This window comes from Xiphias gladius, chromosome 14 (genome assembly GCF_016859285.1).
Source record: "Xiphias gladius isolate SHS-SW01 ecotype Sanya breed wild chromosome 14, ASM1685928v1, whole genome shotgun sequence".
NCBI lineage: Eukaryota > Metazoa > Chordata > Actinopteri > Istiophoriformes > Xiphiidae > Xiphias > Xiphias gladius.
The window spans coordinates 12,449,962-12,469,314 of NC_053413.1; the positions used below are offsets into that span (position 1 = coordinate 12,449,962).

The 19,353-nt window shown below is 41.7% G+C and overlaps 1 protein-coding gene across 1 annotated transcript; it reads right to left on the bottom strand.

Moving 5' to 3' along the window:
• Positions 1 to 1,495: 1,495 nt before the first annotated feature.
• On the bottom strand, positions 1,496 to 5,172 carry LOC120798622 (leucine-rich repeat and immunoglobulin-like domain-containing nogo receptor-interacting protein 3). The gene is made up of 3 exons (XM_040143044.1): positions 4,618 to 5,172; positions 3,189 to 3,932; positions 1,496 to 3,007 (listed from the first exon to the last, which is right to left on the bottom strand). The coding sequence occupies exons 1-3, from the start codon at positions 5,170 to 5,172 to the stop codon at positions 2,438 to 2,440; spliced, it is 1,869 nt and encodes a 622-aa protein (XP_039998978.1). The 3' UTR covers positions 1,496 to 2,437.
• Between the last annotated feature and the right edge of the window lie 14,181 nt (positions 5,173 to 19,353).

The window sequence follows — 19,353 nt, forward strand, 5'->3', positions numbered from 1 at the left end:
ACTTTTAGCTAAGCTACATCTTAAAGTTTTCAAAAACTATCCCGTATTTTGAAAACCTACATTTTTACTTCTTTCTTATCCTGTTAATCATCTCGTAACGCCTCCGATTTAACTCGTGCAGCTATATTAAGAACCACTGCATCGGATTAGGTCTGGTTTCTTGATCAAGATATTTCTCAGCCCGGCTTCAGTTGATATGCCCGCTGAGATGTGAACTGGCACTGTCTGGTGTTAGTGAACTTTATTGAGTTTTGAGAACAGAACAGTTCCACATGGAGGACGAGGAGCTTTAAAAAGGTAAACAGCAAAAAGGTCACGGAGAAGCAACAGAACATTTCAAAGAAAGTTTTTTGTCTTTTTTTTGTTGTTGTTTTTAAAACCACAGTACTACTCTCCACTATATGATGCACATGGTGTGGGTAGGGTTAACACGACTTCATTTACATTTGAATCCTCGGTCTCCAGCCAGGGACCCCTCCCAAAGGAGGACCCAGTGGGGGTGTATGAGGGGGGGTGGGGGGGGGGGGGGTGAGGAGGGGGGATGCACTGGGCTAGGGGGGCAGAGACATTTGCACACCGACCGTCTCAGAGACAGAGAGAGAGCAGTCAGCGTCACACTTTGTGATGGCTGTTGTGCATTGTCAATTTTTTATGTTTATTCATGTGTAACTGTGATTGTTGTTCCTAACAATTCAGATTACATCGATGTTGGTTTTGTGTGTGTGCATGTGTGTTAGGGAGTACAACTTTATGCAAGCCCACCAATTGCAGATGGTCTTGTGATCATAACAACAGCTTGTAAGATGGCAATGGCAATAATTATCATTATATAACTGAATCATGCACACACTACTGTATATAAAAAAAATAACCCACAGATACTATGGCTTTGTTTCTTCACTCACAAATTTACATCAGTTCTCTCTCAGAGAATGAATTTTGGCTTTACGGTTCTACATACAGTTATGTTGGAATGTAATATTTTTACATAGTAACTATGTGTGGTTACACTCACTCTGTTGGCTAGTTAGTTCACTTTTCCTGAGAAAAGGTGCTATACATGTGTGGCTATGTGTGTTTCCCATTACTAGGATGAGTGTGTAGATGTTTATGTGAACCCCTCCATGGTGTCACTGTGTGTCCTCTGTCTGCCTCTGAGCATGACCCAACTCTCCAGGCTGCTCCCCCCTGGCAGCACTGGGAAGGTCAGGCATCCACCAACACAGCAGAGGGCAAGGACAGGGGCCGGAGGCTGGTGGGTCGTCCCTCTCCTATTGATGAAAGAGGGGCTTGTGATCTTGGGGAGAGGAAGCAGAGGTTACATTGGCTTCTTTTTTCCCTCCCCTTCGACAAGCAACCCTCGTGTGACCACCAGCCCGGTCCCCCTTGCTCTCTCTTGTATAGGTTGCTATGGTTACCGTAGCGGCCCGTGTCAGGTGGGGTTGACTTCCTAACCAAACCCTCCAGGCCACGGGCAGCTATGGCAGCTCACGGCTAGTGCGCTCGTCCCAAACTCACACAGCTAACGTTGTCGCAAAATCTCACGAAGAAAAGGCCAAATCATGTTTTGTTTGTCTATTTGTCATTTATGTGAATGATCCAAATCGATTCCCTCGTACCAGATATAATCAGATCATAGTCTACATCCACTAAGCTTTCGTTCATTAAAACAAATGACATATGATAATGTTGATGAAGTGTTTGAGCCGATATAATCCTCCTCACTGTTCAGCTGTGGTCAGAATAGATAAAGCTGGCTGTTAAACTGAATATTCTATAGAAAACATATTCAAATTTTCTTTCAAACCCATGTGCTTTTTATTTTTCGGTATAAATTTACAATTTAACTTTCAATTGCAACTCTACATGCATAACTCTTAACAAGGCAGACTTTTGAAGAGTATAGCTACAAATTCTATAAAAGGATGGTAGCTAGATCACATTTGTCTTAAAATCCTGGCTGCACAGAATAAAGTAAAGGGAATTTTAATGAAAAGGAAATCTTTTTCATTTTCTCATTAGTGTAACCAAGACACAGGACAACCAGTATTCCACAGCTCAGTAATCATGCCAATTCACAACTTCTCTCCTATAATTCTTAACTCTATCAAGCATGGATGACAAACAGCTCTTTCAAATCTATCAATACTGTAGTTCCTTACAGTATCATTCAAACATGTTTTTCACCACATGCTGAATATAACCACTGAGAGGCAGAGAGATCAGGATGATTTTGATTTCATTCACAAATCAAACCAAATCAAGTAATGGCTCGGGTTTTGATGTGGGCGCTCAATTTTGAATGGAGCCCTAGACAGGAACTTATATTGTGCTTTCAAACTTCTTTGCGAGTCAGTGGCTGTGTGCGTTTGCGTGTGTCAAACACGTTTTTGGGACGTGCTCATGCCTCCCCCAAGGGACCCCTGGCTGCGTTGTTTCATATCATCTTCATGTTGAACTTCCTGGTCCCTCCCGAGGAGCCTCCAGTGGCGGGTTCAGATTTCCGGAAAGAGTACTCCACTGTGAAGTTGTTCTTGCGTTGGCCGCGTCCCCGGCTCCACACGAACAACAGCAGGAAACAGAAGAGGACAACCCCCAGGAAAGTGATGCAACCCATTGCCGTGGAGACCAAGATTGTGGTCAGGTCCAAGGTGAACTTGAGGAAAACACGTGTGCTGTTCAGATTTGTGTCATTGAAGAACTCGCTGTTGTAAAGCGAGCGGTTGAGAAAGAAGGCTGAGGCGGCGTCTAACGGCTGGCCACGCACTGTGAGTGTGGCGAAGTAGGTGTCATTGCCTCCAGCGTTACTGGCAATACAGATGTATGTTCCGCTGTCAGTAAGTTGGGCGTAGCGGATCTCCAGGGTGCCACTAGGGAGAACAGTGATTCGCCCTGAACTCTTAGCTGTGATCCGTCTGCGCTGTGGGGAAATCCAGACAATAGCAGGTGCAGGTTCTCCCTCAGCTCGACACAGAAAACTCACTGGCTGGCCTTCACGAGCAACCACCTGCGGGAGGTGTAGGAAAGGAGCACATGGACTAATAAATGCAGGAGAGTCAGAAAACACAGCAGAATATAAACACAGAAAAATCTGTAACTTGTAGAAGCTATTAGCATAACCTCAGTTATCAAACCATTAGCAGTTTATTCAGTTTTTGCAAAGTATTAAACTTAAATGTAATCATTACCTGCTGCAGCTTACGGTTGCGTATCTTAGGTTTCTGGCATGTGAAGTGATCGAAGAGTGCAGAATCGGTGAAGGTGCTGAGGCTGACTCCTTGCACCTCCACCGGCCCTGCACACACCGGCACTCTGCCGTCAAAGTTGAGGGTCTTGCGTCTTTGCAGGATCCACAACAGACGACAGTCACACATCAGAGGGTTCCCATCCACTCTGAGGGTCTCCAGACTGTTGACAGAGTGGAAGGAGCCCTCTTCCAGAGTCTGCAGGTCGTTGGAGGAGAAGTTGAGGACCCGGATCTGTCGGAGGCCTCCAAGGGCATGGGGCTCCACTGACATCAACCCTGTGCTTACCATGATGAGCTCCTTCAGCCTCAGCAGGTCCTTGAAGGCCCAGGGCTCTAGTGTGGTGATGGGATTGTAGGACAGGTTGAGGTGGGTGAGATGCACCAGGTTCTTGAAGGAGGCAGAGGGGACAGAGGTGATGTTTGTGTTGGTGATGGAGAGCCAGTGGAGGTCCAGGCCCTGGAAACTAAGGGGGGAGATGTACTCCAGGTACGGCCAATGATCGATGTCCAGACCCCGCAGGTTGGAGAGCTTGCGGAAGTTCTGGTCCTCCAGGGCAGTGATGCTGAGGTGACGGAGGCGAAGAGTGACCAGGCTGCGGAGGTAGGACAGTGTCTGGCCAGAGATAGATGTCAGGTTGCAACGCTCTATTGTGAGATCCTCCAGCCCCAGCAGCCCTGAGAATGCCTGGAAAATACAGGGGACAATGTGAATGTTCATTTTTGATATCTAGACAAACAAACTAAAGAAAGAAGGTGTGTTTACACCTTACTGGTGAAAGAAACCTAAAGGGCCATTAGCATGACATGAGCAAGTACATGTCTTGTAAAATATGGATGTAAATGTCTATTTCATTTCTGTCAAGAAATTCTAGGAGTTTGTGGAGCCACGAGTACTGCAAAGTTACCTCAAACTCATAACCCACAATATTATTTTCCTCACATAATAATGCTTGCAAGATAGAAAAGATTGAGATTAATGTTGCTAAATGAATAACTCAACATTAAATATAAGGCTACAGCCAACAGCCAGGTATCTTGGCTCAGCATGAAGACTGGAAACAAAGGGAAACAGCTAGCCTGGCTCTCTCAGAAGGTAAGACTTGGCAAGACAGCCTATTTCTCAAAATGTTGAGCTACATACAGTATTTCTGAGCAAAACCGTGCATTGCTACCAACACTACAGCTGGCAAAAATAGCTGCTTGGCATCACTGTCTATTTAAAACCTCAAAACATTTTCCACTACTATCAGTATGAAAGTCTGAGCCTTTGGAATTCAGAAGGAGAATATTTTAAAATAAAGTAAATGTTCTTCTATCCAGTGTAATATTATTAAACCAATCACGTACTAACATGATGCTGGACAGCTCACCTTGTGGGATATGTAAACCAGGTCGTTGTCTCCCACCTCTAGATGTTTCAGACTCCTCAGATCCTGGAAGGTGTAGTCTAATAAAATCACCATCTTGTTCTCGCTCAGGTCCAGGCTGGTCAGATTGCCCATCTTGGCGAAGGCCCCCATCGGCACTAACTTCAGCTGGTTTCCCCTTAACTTCAGCACTTTAAGACTCTGGAGGGTGGCAAAGGCATTGGGCTCTAATGTGGCAATGAGGTTCTCACTGAGGTCCACTTCCTCCAGCCTCGGGTACGGTGCAAGGTCACCCGCCTGCACCCAGCGGAGCCGGTTCTTGCTGAGATCCAGGAGCTGTGTCTCTGTGGGAATGCCCTCTGGGATGTTGGTGAGCCTCCGCCGCTGGCACGACACCGACCTCAGCTGAGCCGAGCACTCGCACCGTGGCGGACAGGCCTGGCTCCTTCCTGGCAGCATTAATGTTATCATGGCAACCAGAGAAGCAGCCAGGACCCATCGCCACACCCTCGGCCATGGCACTAAGGCACGCCCACCAGGGCCAGGAGACCCAATCATGGCCCTGGTCCTCTGACTCCTTGCCTGTCGCAGGCAGGGTCAGTACACCATACACCTGCAGGACGAGAGGGAGGGATGACAGGAACACAATGGAAGAAGAGAGTAGAGAAATAAAAAAAAGAGAATTGTGAGTAACGACATGAAGAAGATGTGAAAAAGAAAGATGGAGCCTATCATCCATCATCTCCCAGGCTCATAAAAATTACATTCAAAGGCTGTAAATTATCTATGCATCCTGCAGTTTAAGTAATATGGTACTGAAAACTGTGGAGATTTGACACATATCATGACACGGCATTAAAATACAACTGACGAGACCCCATTATAGGGACACGGATCCGTTTAAGATACTTAATTAAATTTAGTCTTTTCACTAATTTATCTATGGTTTCAGTTGGAGAACCGGGACACTCGGAGCTTCTTGCTTCAGCTTAATTCATGCATGTTGCATCTTCTCTGCTCTCTTTGCAGCACTGAGACTGTCTGCTGCATTTTGACAAACACAATGAATTTATTATCACGACGCATAAACACAGAGTGATCTCCTCAACAATCATATTATGCCTGGAAGCTGCGCACGCCAAGCCTATGAAATGTGAAGCAAACTGGGTGTTTGAATCACTGTGTACTCAAGTCATATTATGATGATCAGGTATGTGTTGATGCGTGTATGTGTAGGATGTGGCATTTTGCTGGGTATGAATTAAAAATCGTTTTGGTCCTCCATGTACCAAGATGAGATGAATCACTTGTGCTTTAACATTCCTTCAGGCAACCTGTCATCTCTCCCACACACTGTTTTCAACTCAGAGACAGTCAAAGAGCACCTGGCATTAGATCTTGAACACAACTCAGTGTCCATCCAGTTAACAGGAAAGGGTAAAAATACTTTAGCAAAATGCTGCTTAATAAGAAAGCATGGAAAGAAGACTTTTTTTTTTTTTTTTTTTTTTTTTGCTTTCAGACAAAAGCAGCTTAACAGAAACCCCAGATGTTGAACTCTTGCTTGGATGTTTGTTTTTCAGATGAAGTGGAAATGAGAGAGAATATATCATCATCACCAGGGAGTATCATGTTAAAATGCACTCTGATGCTGGCAGTGGAAGGAGGAAGAGCCAAACAGATTAATAATATATGGGTTGATTTGTGCTTAATGGGCAGTGTTCAGAGGGACGTGCCACACAGTTAAGAGAGCCAAAAGTTGCCAGTTTCCCTCTTTGCTGAGGGCTTCACCTGAAGTCTCTTTCTAGCAAGTTGGACTTACAAAACAGCCTCTTGAATGCCTAATCATATCTGACTGTTCCAGTGCATTGGCATCAATGGGACAAAACAGGATAAAATGGGTTTTAAGCTAAATTTAAATGCTGGCAGACATAAATTCTTTGCACACATGCACAACATTCATATTTTCACACGATAACACACACACAAAGTCCCACAGTTTTCGACAGGCCTGGAAAACACTGTTTACAGGTCCTGTATCTGAAGGATCTGGTTGAAATCTGGCACAATATTTCCTTTCACTGGGATACAAAATGCAGGCGCAGAGAGGCTGTTGTGCAGACTGCCACACAAACTGACCCATTTCTCAGCAACAACTCAGCCTCGCACTGTAAACTAGCAAGAACTCACCATGACCACAACAACAGAGCAGCAAACCTCACTGTCTCCATGGAATAGAGCCCAGGAGAAGAACAGAGAGATCTGGAAAACAAACGTGTATGCAGATGTTCTGAAATAATGAGCAATTTATATGAAAATATGTGTACAGGTCCCCACACTGTCTGGATAATTTTTTGTGTCAGTGACATGATGATATTTCCTCTTCTCGCACCTTTTACTCCACTAAAAGTTAAGGATGTTTAGCTGCGTAGTGGCACGGCTCAAGCATTGGAAATATTGGTCAGTCAGTCTGTCAGCTGGCCACCACCTTGTTCCAGACTTAAATATCTTGACAACTATTTGAAATTTCGTACAGACATTCATGCCCCCCTGAGGATGAATCCTTGTGACTTTAGCGGGCCCCTGACTTTTCCTCTAGTGCCACAACGAGGTTGAGATTTGTGATTCAGAGTAAAATATCTCGACAACTATTGGATGGTTTGCCATGAACTTTAGAAAAGACATTTAGGGTCTCTGAAGGACACATTCCTCAGATTTTTCTTTCAATGCCACCAAGAGGTCAGACGTTACACTTCACAATTCAGTGAAATATCTCAACATCTACTCAGTGGATTGGCTCATAATTTTGTGCAGACAATAATGGTGCCCAGATGATGAATCCTCATAATTTTTATGATAACCTGACGTTTTCTCTAGCGCCAACATGAAATCGAAGTTTTTGTTTTTTATTGAAATATCTCTAAGTGTAGGGTAGATTGCCATGAAATTTGGTTCCATCTGGCGCCATCTTCAGGTCCAGATTTCTGTTTATCAGTACTTTGGTTTATGACCACCTGCAAAACTAATGATGTTAAAACCAGCTTCCGTTGCAGTTTGTATTTGTTGCTCATTTGTAAATGTAATTGTGCTAAAATGATAAAAGAAGATGTTAGGGATATAATGCCTGAACATCAGCACGCTAACATTGTCAGTGTGAGCATGTTAGCATGCTGACATTAGCATTTAGCTCACAGCACTGCGGTGCTTAGGGTGCTAGAATGGCTTTAAACTCTTGGTTTTTCTTCCAAGTGTATACAGTGTCTGTGTGTCCGTTAGTGTAAATCTGCTAAATTCTAAGGCAGTGTGATGGATGCAACCTGTCTCCACACCCCCCTGAGAGTCATTCTATGGGTCAGTGGCAGAGCTGCAGCATGAATCAGTGAGCTGACATCGTCAAGGCAGACAAAGTCCTCACTACTTGACTCAAGGGCAGGCGGGGATCCTTAAAAAACACACACACACACACACACACACACACACACACACACACACACACACACACACACACACACACACACACACACACACACACACACACACACACACACACACACACACACCATCAAACACTTAGACCCAGAGGAGTTTGCGCATCATCCAGTGAGCAGGTGAATAAATATCCACCTTTACTCTTACTCCTATGCCAAATACCGAGGATAGGTTTTTCTACTATTGTTGCAGCAGGTGGTTCTATCAGCAGTGTGTTTCCTTATGTGGATCTGACTGCATCCATATTCTGCTTCAAAATAAAAGAGCACAGGGTTAGTCTTACAGCATGTTCCTACACCTGGACAGCTGACACACACAAAATCACAGCAGGAGTCCCCAAATCCACACTACACACTGTAAATTAACATCGGCCAGATGTTAAGGCAACAGCAGTGGCAAATCTCACAACCTGCCAGATAGTTAGGAAGGCAGAGTCTGCCACAGGCCAGCTGTCCAGAGAAAATGGAAAAAGAATTGGAAGAAAGCTAAAAATAACTAATTTTAGATTGCTGACACAATGAACAGATGTTGGGGAACAATATCCCTCCCCAATCACACATACATCACCACAACACTGATGACCACGGGCAGATGTCTCAAACGGCCGTTGTTTCACCTGATTTATATAGTCAGTTTAGTCTGATTAAAAATGGTGTTGCCAAGAAAAGACATTTCCCAAATAACTGTGGAGAAAAATAAGGTTGCAGAAATTGTCTGGTGTGTATTTTTGTTTGTGAGGCATTGTGTCTGACCGTAAATAGGTCATCCATGCTGACTTGTAGCCTTTATAAGCCTTTATATTTGGCCAGCAGAGCATGGATCTCCTCAACCCTAGTATCCCTCCTGCCTAAGCTTTGTATGGCTTTCTCTCTCTCTCTTTCACACACAAACACACATACACACACACACGTACACACGCACACAAACACACATTAAATAAAAACCTCTGAGGGAGACAATTTAGTGTCAGTGACGTAGGAGCAGTTGAGCAGTCAGCAGGTTATTAGAGAAAGCTTTTACATTTTATTGTTGTAAATACACCAAGGTTCAAACTTGACATTTTTATTTCCAGAGGAAAGCTGACAGTTTGTACTTTCCATTGCTAAGTAGCTGTGAGTCCAATATTAAATCTGTGCTTAGTCACTCCATATTAAGCAAGTATCAAGTGTGGAGGAGAACTACACTGAAGGGGGGATGGGAATGTAAACGGTCAGGGGTGAAGACAACTGTGGTAAATTTCTTCAAAGCAGAGACTTATGATTTCATTAAAGTCTGTAAAATCTCAGTCTGGTCATATTAATCTGCAAGAAATATCAACTAGTCCAAGTCAACATAGAGGTTTGATTTCTAAGTCTGAAGTGAATAAAGTTTTTTTGTGTCTCCTCTAACCTAAATTTAAGTCTCAGCAAGGACTCACAATTCCCACATTGTAATCTAGTAGGTGAAAAAACAATGGTGCTAAGACTCTTGATAATAACAAAGGAAAACTGTCATCACAACATAATTAGGGGAAAGAAATGGAATAAGCCCTTGGAAGAACTTTGCAGAGCAGGATCCCCACAGTGAAGAGGCGTAGGACGTCTGGAGGGGGACACAAGGATTAAATACGGATAAAAAACTGGAACAGAAAGAATATGAACAGATTCACAAACTTTTGGTCACTTTCCTACATCATGACCATTATTACAGTGATAATCAGTGACAGACAAGAACAATGTGACCATAAGCCACAGCTCCCAATGTTCAGAAAGAAAACTGAACATTTTCCAAGCTGACATCAGTTCAGTGAGCTGCAGTGTCTAATGTGAAGGACACTGCAGTTGTTTTTGAAGTTTGCAAAGAGAGACGATACTCATGACGGCGTTCCGTGACATGCAATCCTACTATAGCTTCACCCTCTTCCTCCTCTAAGAACTGAGTCACTGAGGCAGTGAGTGTGAACTGATTTAGACTGACATGCTGCCTGATTTGACCTTTAGCTGATTAGAGACACAAACAAAAACCTCTGGGTTGACTGCTGCAGTAGAGTGTCACTGGACAGCTCATTGCAATGTACAGTATTTAAATAATTAATAATGTAGGATCCAGTACTTAGTTAAAAAAATATACAAACTTCAACGAGCTATTTGGTCTCACGTTCACATCATTTCACCTGTTCCCAGTATACACTTTTTCCTGTTTCAGAAGGCTTGTTTCATTTGTATCTGGAACACTTTATTATGTAAGATTCTTGCATTATTGGAGGAAAATAAGATTACAGAAGTAGATGCTTGACCAAAGCAGTTTACACGACAGAGATTTCTTGCAGTTCTAAACCAAATGCACACCAAGGCTTGTATTTATCAATCTGCCAAAGGTGAATTTTTAAAATCTTTTACTTTTCCTCCCACTTGCAAACTTAAAGCATTGATATATATTTTTTAATAGTACCAATGTGAAATAAATGTGAAAACAGTGTGACAATATGTACAGTGTACCTGTACTGTCCTGGTTCCTTCTCACTGCTCTCATTTTTTCGGCCACAGCAGACAGCTGTTTTCGGCAAAAAAGCTATAAAAACCTACTGTACACGACCTGCTCAGCACCCAACCGCAGCCAGACACAGTTAGAGCCTAGCTGGGACACATAGTGGCGCGTTTAGCAGCTAAAGAGACAGATATTTCCCTTAGGAGGTGGTAGAGACCAAAACACAACTAAAAGAAGACTGACTATTGGGTTTACATTCAACAGGTGGCCAAAGATATGACTCCAAATGAATGATGTTGGTATTTTGTAACTGCTGGATGTGGAAATAAGCAACTTTTTCGCTAACAATGTTTACATATCAATTTAAAAGATGATATGTCTGTGTTGTGTTCACAGCTTGTTTCTGCTGCCCCGATGTGGCAAAAAATCAGTTATTGCAGGTTTAAGAATAAAAGCTATGAAGCAGTTCGTTAGCATCCTCCAGAAAGTCTTTTAATCTGGTTAAAAGTAGATCCAAGATGACTTTAAAACTTTAGTTTCTTTGGTTTCTGAGACATCATGTTCTGGAGTGATTGTATAAAATATAATTTGTCACGATGACAAATATATTAGTTTAAGCAGTATTTATAATTTTCATCTATTATTTGCATTTTCATACACACATTTTACATAATGTTACACCATTTTTTTTCCCTTTTGTTCTTAAAACTTGACAGGTGTGCAAACAATAATAAAGCTGACCTTCTTTTAAAGTGTGGTAGTAAATTCCCAATCTGGTCTGATTTCTGTGATGCACATTTCCTGCTCCAGCTTTTGCTTCCATTTCAGCCAATTTCCCATCATTTAATTCCATATTTACGAATCCATATTTATATATTATACATATATGTTTTTGCAGAATAAAGCCTCACTGCGTAAAATATGATGATTTTTAGAGGAACATACAATGAGGCAGCTGAAATCCTTGCTTCTGTCTGGCTATTCCTGCAAGTTTTTGTGATTGTGATGTGACTGATGTGATCAGTTGAAAGCTGCTCTTAAAGAGCAACTTAACTCCCCTCAAAAAAATCTTGTCCTCACCTTGCTAATGATGTAAGTGTACTCAAGGACCCTGTGACATCAGCCTGGTGCTTCCTGTTAGGTTACTCTTTAAAGGAATAAGTTGATTGATAAATTTGTCTTAGAGAAAAACTTTTGCCAAAAAGTGGCTCTTTAATACACTCTAATTGTAATTCTCTTAATAAAATTGATAATTATGGGCCCAGGTTGAACATACACACACACACGCACACACATACACACCACATACACTGTGTAGACAAGCTGTTGAGCAGACGATGCAAGGTAACATATCCACACTGTCAGTCTTAATCCTCTCATACACTCCTGACAACATGAGTCTGCAGCACAGCAAGAGGCCTACAGCACACACACACCTAACAAATTACACATACACGTGCTTCATCATCCTTTGGGGAAGCATCACTGATGACAGTCTCCTCGCACAGGGTATGATGTTCCACGAAACGAGAGACGCTCTCTGACTCACGTAGCATCCTACTGTAGTGTTTCCCCTCTAACCAGGTGATTGCAAAAAAACTTCAAAGATCTTTGTGATTTTTCTGAACTGACATGTGTCTGCATCTTTCCTGAGAAGTGCAGCAAAGTGAGACTGAGAGTTAGTTAGCAAAAGGTGGCACGAGCTGTGGAAGCCAAACTCTAGCCTCCGCTCTCTACCTGCATCAAAGTCAGCCAAAATCGCATTGAAACTGAATAGTGCATCAAGAACAATGCCTGACGGTCACAGAGGAGCAACACACAACACAGCAAACAAAAGCTCAAACAAGCTAATGTAACACCCCAGAAGAAAAATAATGAAAAAATAAAAATACAAGTCTGCTTGTTCATTAAGGGGGAGAGAATCTCTTCCAGTCCTCAAATGACTTCTTTAACAAACATCACATGCCTGAAAACAACTTACTTTCATCATGCTAAAAATAATTTTAATGTTGCAACGACTGTTTGTTGAGTACCGCCCCAACAGACACACACACACACACACACACACACACACACACACACACACACACACACACACACACACACACACACACACACACACAGACACATACAGACACTATAAATGTCCCTGAATTCAGACAGGAGCTGTCTGGGATGGAGTGTGTGGAGAAGATACACAACGTTAAGTGGATTAGAAAGGAGATGAGCCCTAAAGGTCATTTGTGTGTGTGTGTGTGTGTGTGTGTGTGTGTGTGTGTGTGTGTGTGTGTGTGTGTGTGTGTGTGTGTGTGTGTGTGTGTGTGTCATGTTCACTTTGAACTTCACCAACACTGAAACCTCAGTGAGGGGCGCCAGGCACAGGAGGCAGTCTGACTGGCAAGTCCCATGACACTGATAGCTTTAGTCTGTATCAGTTTCTCTCAGTGCAGCAGAAGTTACTCAAAGTGATTAGTCACGATCAGCTAATCTATAAAACATACTAGCAATTAATCACTGAATATTTAGTGGACTATATATAGTTTACCTGTCCTGTTCTATGCTCGATTACTAAGGAAATGGTTAAGAAGCTTGGAAGCTCTGTTTCTGTCTTGTTTGTTTGTCTGTTAGTTAACAGGATATCTTAAACTTGAAACTTGGGACAATGTTAAGCATTTTTTTTAAAAATTGTATTTAAGATTATTATTATGCTTTATTGGACAACAGTAGAGACACTTGTCAAGTTTTAACCAAAATTCCAGAAAATCTGAAAAAGCAAAAGCAAATTAATGTGTATTTCTATCCACTTCTGTTATGTGAATATTTTTCGTTTTTTTCGTTGGTGAGCAGCAATATTTCTCCTGGTCAGGTGCCATTCAACCGTTGTCGAAGGAGAGGGTGCAATGAGATAATGTAACTGAAAGAGCACCTGCATCAAAAACAAAAACGACGTGGATGTGGAAAACATTTTGAATTGTTTTTACTATTTCCAGCATTTCCACTTAGGTCCGTCTTTTTTAATGCACATATTGAAACTTCGCATACAAAGAGGCGGATGGAAACACACATCACTGAAAGAAAAGATCTACTGTGTTTTCATTGCAGGAAAGTATGTGGAACATTCATTTTATTCACAAACTGTCATGACTTGAATATTAACATGAATACTGTATAAGTAGCCTGTCCTCAGTGAGATCACCATGCACGTGTAATCACACACTGAATGTTTTTTGAGGGCAGAAAATGTGGAGGGGTCAAGCGATATTGACTGGACTGGAGGGTGTTTTCAAACACATTCAGCTTCACGACCCAGTTAAAACTGTAGCACACACAGATGGGATGTCAACCATTTCACTACACTGCATACTTATCATATAGTAGTATAGTATAGTAGTATAGTATAGTATAGTTGCCTTTTCAGAGTGAACAAAGCTCTCAAGAAAAGTGAAACAATCTGAACTATGAGACGTTGGAGTTAACTTTCTCAGTGGTTTCAAATCTCTCTGTGCTGTTTGCATCTTCACTACGAGTATCTGATGCACACTTGGTTGGTAGTGAGATCCAGCTCTTCTTGCTGGTCTTATCGTGCCTCCGTTGGCAGATTTTGCATCAGTTGTGTCACTGAGATTGTGCATATTGAGAAAGATACAATACTTTTGCTTCACTTCTTTGATGTCTTGTACTACTCTGTTCCTTGCTTGATTTTGCTCACACTCAATGCAGGCTTTATTATTTTCCTCTCTATTATACTGAACAACAGTGCTGCGGAGTCCACATCATCAAATCCATGACAGGCAAAAAATGAAGTGTGTTTGTTTGTGAGAGAGAGAGAGAGACACAGAGAGAGAGTGGGCAAGTTTCAGTCCTCAGAAGTGATTGTATCTGTGCATCCAGTTTTTTTTTGCTGTAATTATTTTCTCTGAGCTGAACGCAAACGAGACCAGAAACTGTGTGAATTCTTTGCTACTGTCCACCTGTCGAAACAAAGCACCATCTATTGTGCTGCAGTTGATCCGTTCTAGTCCGTCAGATTACATTAATAACTGGCAACTGTAAAAAATGAATATTGGCTAAAAGTCACAAAACTAAGTGCTACATCTTTTTCAGTGTCTCAGCTTTCACAGCACTGGAATTTCAACCTTTATGTGAAATCCCCTTTGCACCTAAAATAGATTAAACTGGAATCCTATATGTAAACCTACACACACACACACACACACACACACTCTCTCTCTCTCTCTCTTTCTATGTCTTTCCCCCTCTGTCTTTGTTTCCTCTTTTTCTCTCTGGGAATCATCTGACAGCTGAAGAGAGTCCTGTGTTGGGACGTGGGATTAAAGGGGAAAACAAAAACAAAAACAAAACACTGCAACATCCAATTAAGCACATCATGCACTGTTTGTTCTCTTCAAAAGTAGAGCGAACATTTATGAATTTATCTATAACCATGTTGCGTCCCATCTGTTGCCTTTCTGTGACAATCTTTCATTACTGACCCTTGTGGAACAAACACATTGACATGAATTGACAGGTATATTGTTTAATATATTTTGACAAAAAAATATATGAACCAATATATTGTCAACAATCTAAACTTACAAAATTAACTCAGTCTTGATGGATTCTCATTCCCCAAATCCAAGTATTTCTGCAAGTCTTTGATTTATAAGAAGCTCAAGATCCTCTGCAGATAACACTGTAGCTTATTTCAGGTCAGTCCCACATAGACTGTCCTGCTGCTGGAAAAATTTATGAGGAAAAATAATCCGCAGCTGAAAATAGTCCCCAACAAATGCATTATTTACTCTTCTTTGAATAAATTTAGCAAAAAAAACCCCTCCAATGGTCGGCTCCTTTAGGAAATTATCGAACATTTTTAAAAAGCAAAACTACATTTTTGTGATACTTTTTTAAAAAACATTTCTTCATGACATTTCCCAACAGGAACGGAGCCACAGACAGGATTCTCATGGGATCTCATGGGATCTGTTGACAAAAATATAGAATATTGTTTCCTTTATCGTTTAATATGAATCCTAGTTTAAGAAAGTAAGGTCTTGCGTGTAATGGACAGATGAAAACTGGGTATCCCCATGAGGCAAAATAGTTTTGAATCTCTGTCAGAGACTAGAAAATATGGTTTTGAAATGGCCTTGCTGTGATTATTAAGGCGACTACTATTATTATTATTAAGGATTATTAGCTTTTTCTTTCTATTTCGTTGCACTCCAGTTTATTTGCTCTTCGAGATCCATGGCAAGACTTCAGGTTCTGGTGGAACTTGAAATATCACTTACCGATTAACAGCTAAACTTGGAATGAAGAGGTTGACTTATTTTTGAAAGGGTTTTTTTTTGTATTTGTTTTTTTTCTCTCCATATATACTATACTATATTATGTTATTTTATTCTATGTATTTATTGTGTAGTTTTTATGTTTTCCTAAAACAATAAAAATAAAGTTAAAAAAGAAGTAAGGTCTGCATGGACAGTATATAAAGTACATTGATATTTTAAAACTGTCTTCCTGCACTTCCTGTTTTGTGTGTCTGCCATCTCGGTGTTGTCATGTCTAACTCTGTCACCTCACAACTCACAAGACAAAACTTGACGTAATGGACAGTTACAGTCTACTCTTTTGCAAAGCCACAGTTCAGTGCATTTTCACTGGCTGAGACAAATAAATAATTTAATGTCCCTCTACAGCGGACAGTGGCTCTGTATTCTGGCCAACTTAGCTCATCCAAAATGTAATGTTTTGTAAACAAAAAGAGCAGTCACTTTCAGTCAGTCCTCACATTTAGTGAACATGGATCCTTTTGTTTTACTCGTAGGCCCGGCAGTTTTAATTAGCTGTAGCAGTTCTGATGATTCTCAATCTCTCTGCGGTTTTTTGACCTGTTTTTTTCTGGCTCAAACCTGAGCACATGGCTACAAATACTGAGAGACACATCAAAAGACACACACACACAAACACACAGGCAGAAAACATATAGTGTAGTAAACAAACAACAGAGGGCAGCCCAGGAATCTAGCTTATTAGATTGTAACCTTGCCCGCAACCATATGGTCTCTGCTCAGGCGTTACGTCTTTAGGTTTTCACTCGACTCTCTCAGACTCTGCCATAGTAAACACACTATTTCTACCATTTGACATCACACTTTCCTCTACAACTCTGAATGAAGTCATCTTATCTGGAGGTTCAGGGGTCACGGCGTTATGTTAAATCTCCAGCGGTCATTTCAGCTTAGTCGGCAGACTTTAGCAGCATGCTAGGGCTAAAAGGGGAACAGATTGGTTTACATCCCATCAAAAGTCACCCCCACCTTATCACTAAATCACTAGGTATGGTTAAACTCGAAACATATATTTACTTGTGTCACAGGATGCTCTGATTCAAATGCCATATACACTACCTACATAGGCAGGTTCTTAAAAGCTAAGAATTAGAATCCCAGAAACGTTATTGTCCTTCACAAGACGAGGGAAATTTGCCTTTGACATTGCACACAAGTAAGCTAAGTACAATAATGTTTCCCTGATTCAGAGGTTTCCCTTGGCTACACATTTTAATCTTATTCATGTGCATCCAGCAGTTTTGGCAACTACAAGTGTGGTCCAGTTATCCAGGATAGGACTTTGCCTCATTAGTGAGAAGGTTGGAGCTGCTACAGAGCCCATTTCCTCATGCTGACAGATGTGAAAATCACCTTTTTCTTCTGGGTTCAGAGCTGAGCAGAGTCAGCACTGAACCCAGATGTGTAATGCGTCGATACGGTACTGTATGTGCACCATAATGTTTTTTCAGGAACGATGAAGAGCTCCCTCTGCAGATCAGAGGTTTGGACACCCGCCAGCTGGTAGGCATAGAAGACTTGCAAGCCATTAAGTCTGGTACGCGCACTGCTGAAGCTACACAAAGCTGCACAAAGTGTGCCTGTGATTGCACAGAAATAAGCCAGTATTTACATGGCTTTTTATAAGTGTATTGAGGAAAAGCATTTTGTGTGGCAATGTTTATCCTGTGGTGTAATTAACCAGTAAGGGCAGAGATTATCACACCATTAGCAACAGTGCAAGTTGGAGAGAACGAGTTAAGAATAGCAGGGAGATAAAATATTTTAATCAAACTTGACCTGTGTCTGAAAAAAAAAACATGTAGACACCAATCACTTTGAGTGACACACACTATGACAAGTGACTGAACAGCCTTGAATTAGTCTTGCCCTTTGGGGATCTGTGGCCTTATTACTGGCGTGGATTGAAGTGACTCATTAATTATCTCACTCATGCTTCCAAAAAGCTTGGTCACCGCCATCAGCCATTTTACTGTATTACCTCATGTTTGTAAAATAAATACAGAGTGTTAAGTCTTATTTTTACCCATCAGTGCAGCATTTTGTAGGTGATGCTGATAAATGTGATCTCTTAGTGTTGCAAAAGAAATCAAACCTCGCCTTATGTAAACAGGAGACTCTGCCATCACAGCTCTGATTACCGGGCTCAAGACGGGATATGAATAGAGTTCATTTCTGGTGTTATTTATTTTCCTTTCTGAAGGCTAATGAGTTTCAGATACCAAAATGGTGGCGCGATCCCAAGGGTTGGTCAATGGGAAGTGAAATCCTATCTTCTTCTCCAAGCCAGCAGAGCAGCCACCAATTGTGATGATAGCCGGGTGATTTCTGCGAAGGAAAACATTTCCCTGGAGACATCTCACCTGCAAAGCAACAGCCTCTCTTTCACCCTGTACTGCTCAACGTGTGTGTGTCTGTGTGTGCATGTTTGTGAGTGTGTATGAAGTGTGGGAGTGCGTTTTTATATCCCTTTGGTATCATGAAGAAAAGAAAATTAATTCAATCCTCCAGCTCGTTAGATAGGTGAAAGCCAAACAGGGGAATTTAAAACCAAGACAGCTGAAGCCTCCTCGATATACCTCTGCGAAAGAGACAGGTGCAGGGAAAAGGGTGATGAAAAGAAATTGAAGGAAGAAGACTAATAAATAAGTGTAGAGCTGAATAATGTGATCACATGGTGAGCGATGGATAGATTTGGGTATCAAGGGAAGAGATGATGGACATGGAGGACAGGAAAGTAGTGAGTGTGATGGATGAAAGAGAAGGAAAAGAGCAGGCTTTGGGTTGGGGTTGTGGGGTAAGACGGACACTCTGTCTCACTCTGTCACTAATGATGGAGGAAGGTCAAAGCTATTTCACGGTTGAGAGAATCGAATGATGCAAATTAGGCCTGATGCTCAATCAGATCCCACAAGAGCGGCCCAGGAATCCTGACGCTGCTCGATAACACAAGATTGTTTAAAGCCTGGAATTTAGTATTTCAAACTTCCTCAGTTTACGATAGAGGTGTCAAAATGTAAAATGGCTTCATTGGCATTTTACTGAGTGAAAAGGCCACGTCTGTCCACAGAAGAAAATAGGAAAACCTGTGTAATTTGCAGAGGCAAATGCAGCGTGACTGAGTGACTGACTGGTACGTGGTACAAATATATAACTGTGTGGCAAGTAAACAGTGAGAAAAAGGAATGAGGGGAACGAGGGGGAGGGGGATGGGGAGTGTGACAGCTTTCCCTCCCCAGTCTTTGAAGAGCAGCATGGTGCCACATCCACACAGGAAGAATTTACGATGAATATGTACATAGCTTTGACCTGAATGCATAAACTGATTGCAAATGTCTGTTCAATGGCATTCAGACTCTAATATGGTTTCTCATTTTTTTTAATTATATCTTGTCTAAGATTGTGAAAAATTTCAAGCCGTGGTAAATAA

Excerpts from the sequence above, each read along its gene's own strand:
- LOC120798622 (XM_040143044.1), bottom strand. The coding sequence starts at position 5,172 with ATGATTGGGTCTCCTGGCCCTGGTGGGCGTGCCTTAGTGCCATGGCCG. Across the intron at positions 3,933-4,617 it reads TGGTTTACATATCCCACAAG|GCATTCTCAGGGCTGCTGGG; the intron begins GTGAGCTGTCCA and ends TGTATTTTCCAG. Across the intron at positions 3,008-3,188 it reads GCAACCGTAAGCTGCAGCAG|GTGGTTGCTCGTGAAGGCCA; the intron begins GTAATGATTACA and ends CACCTCCCGCAG.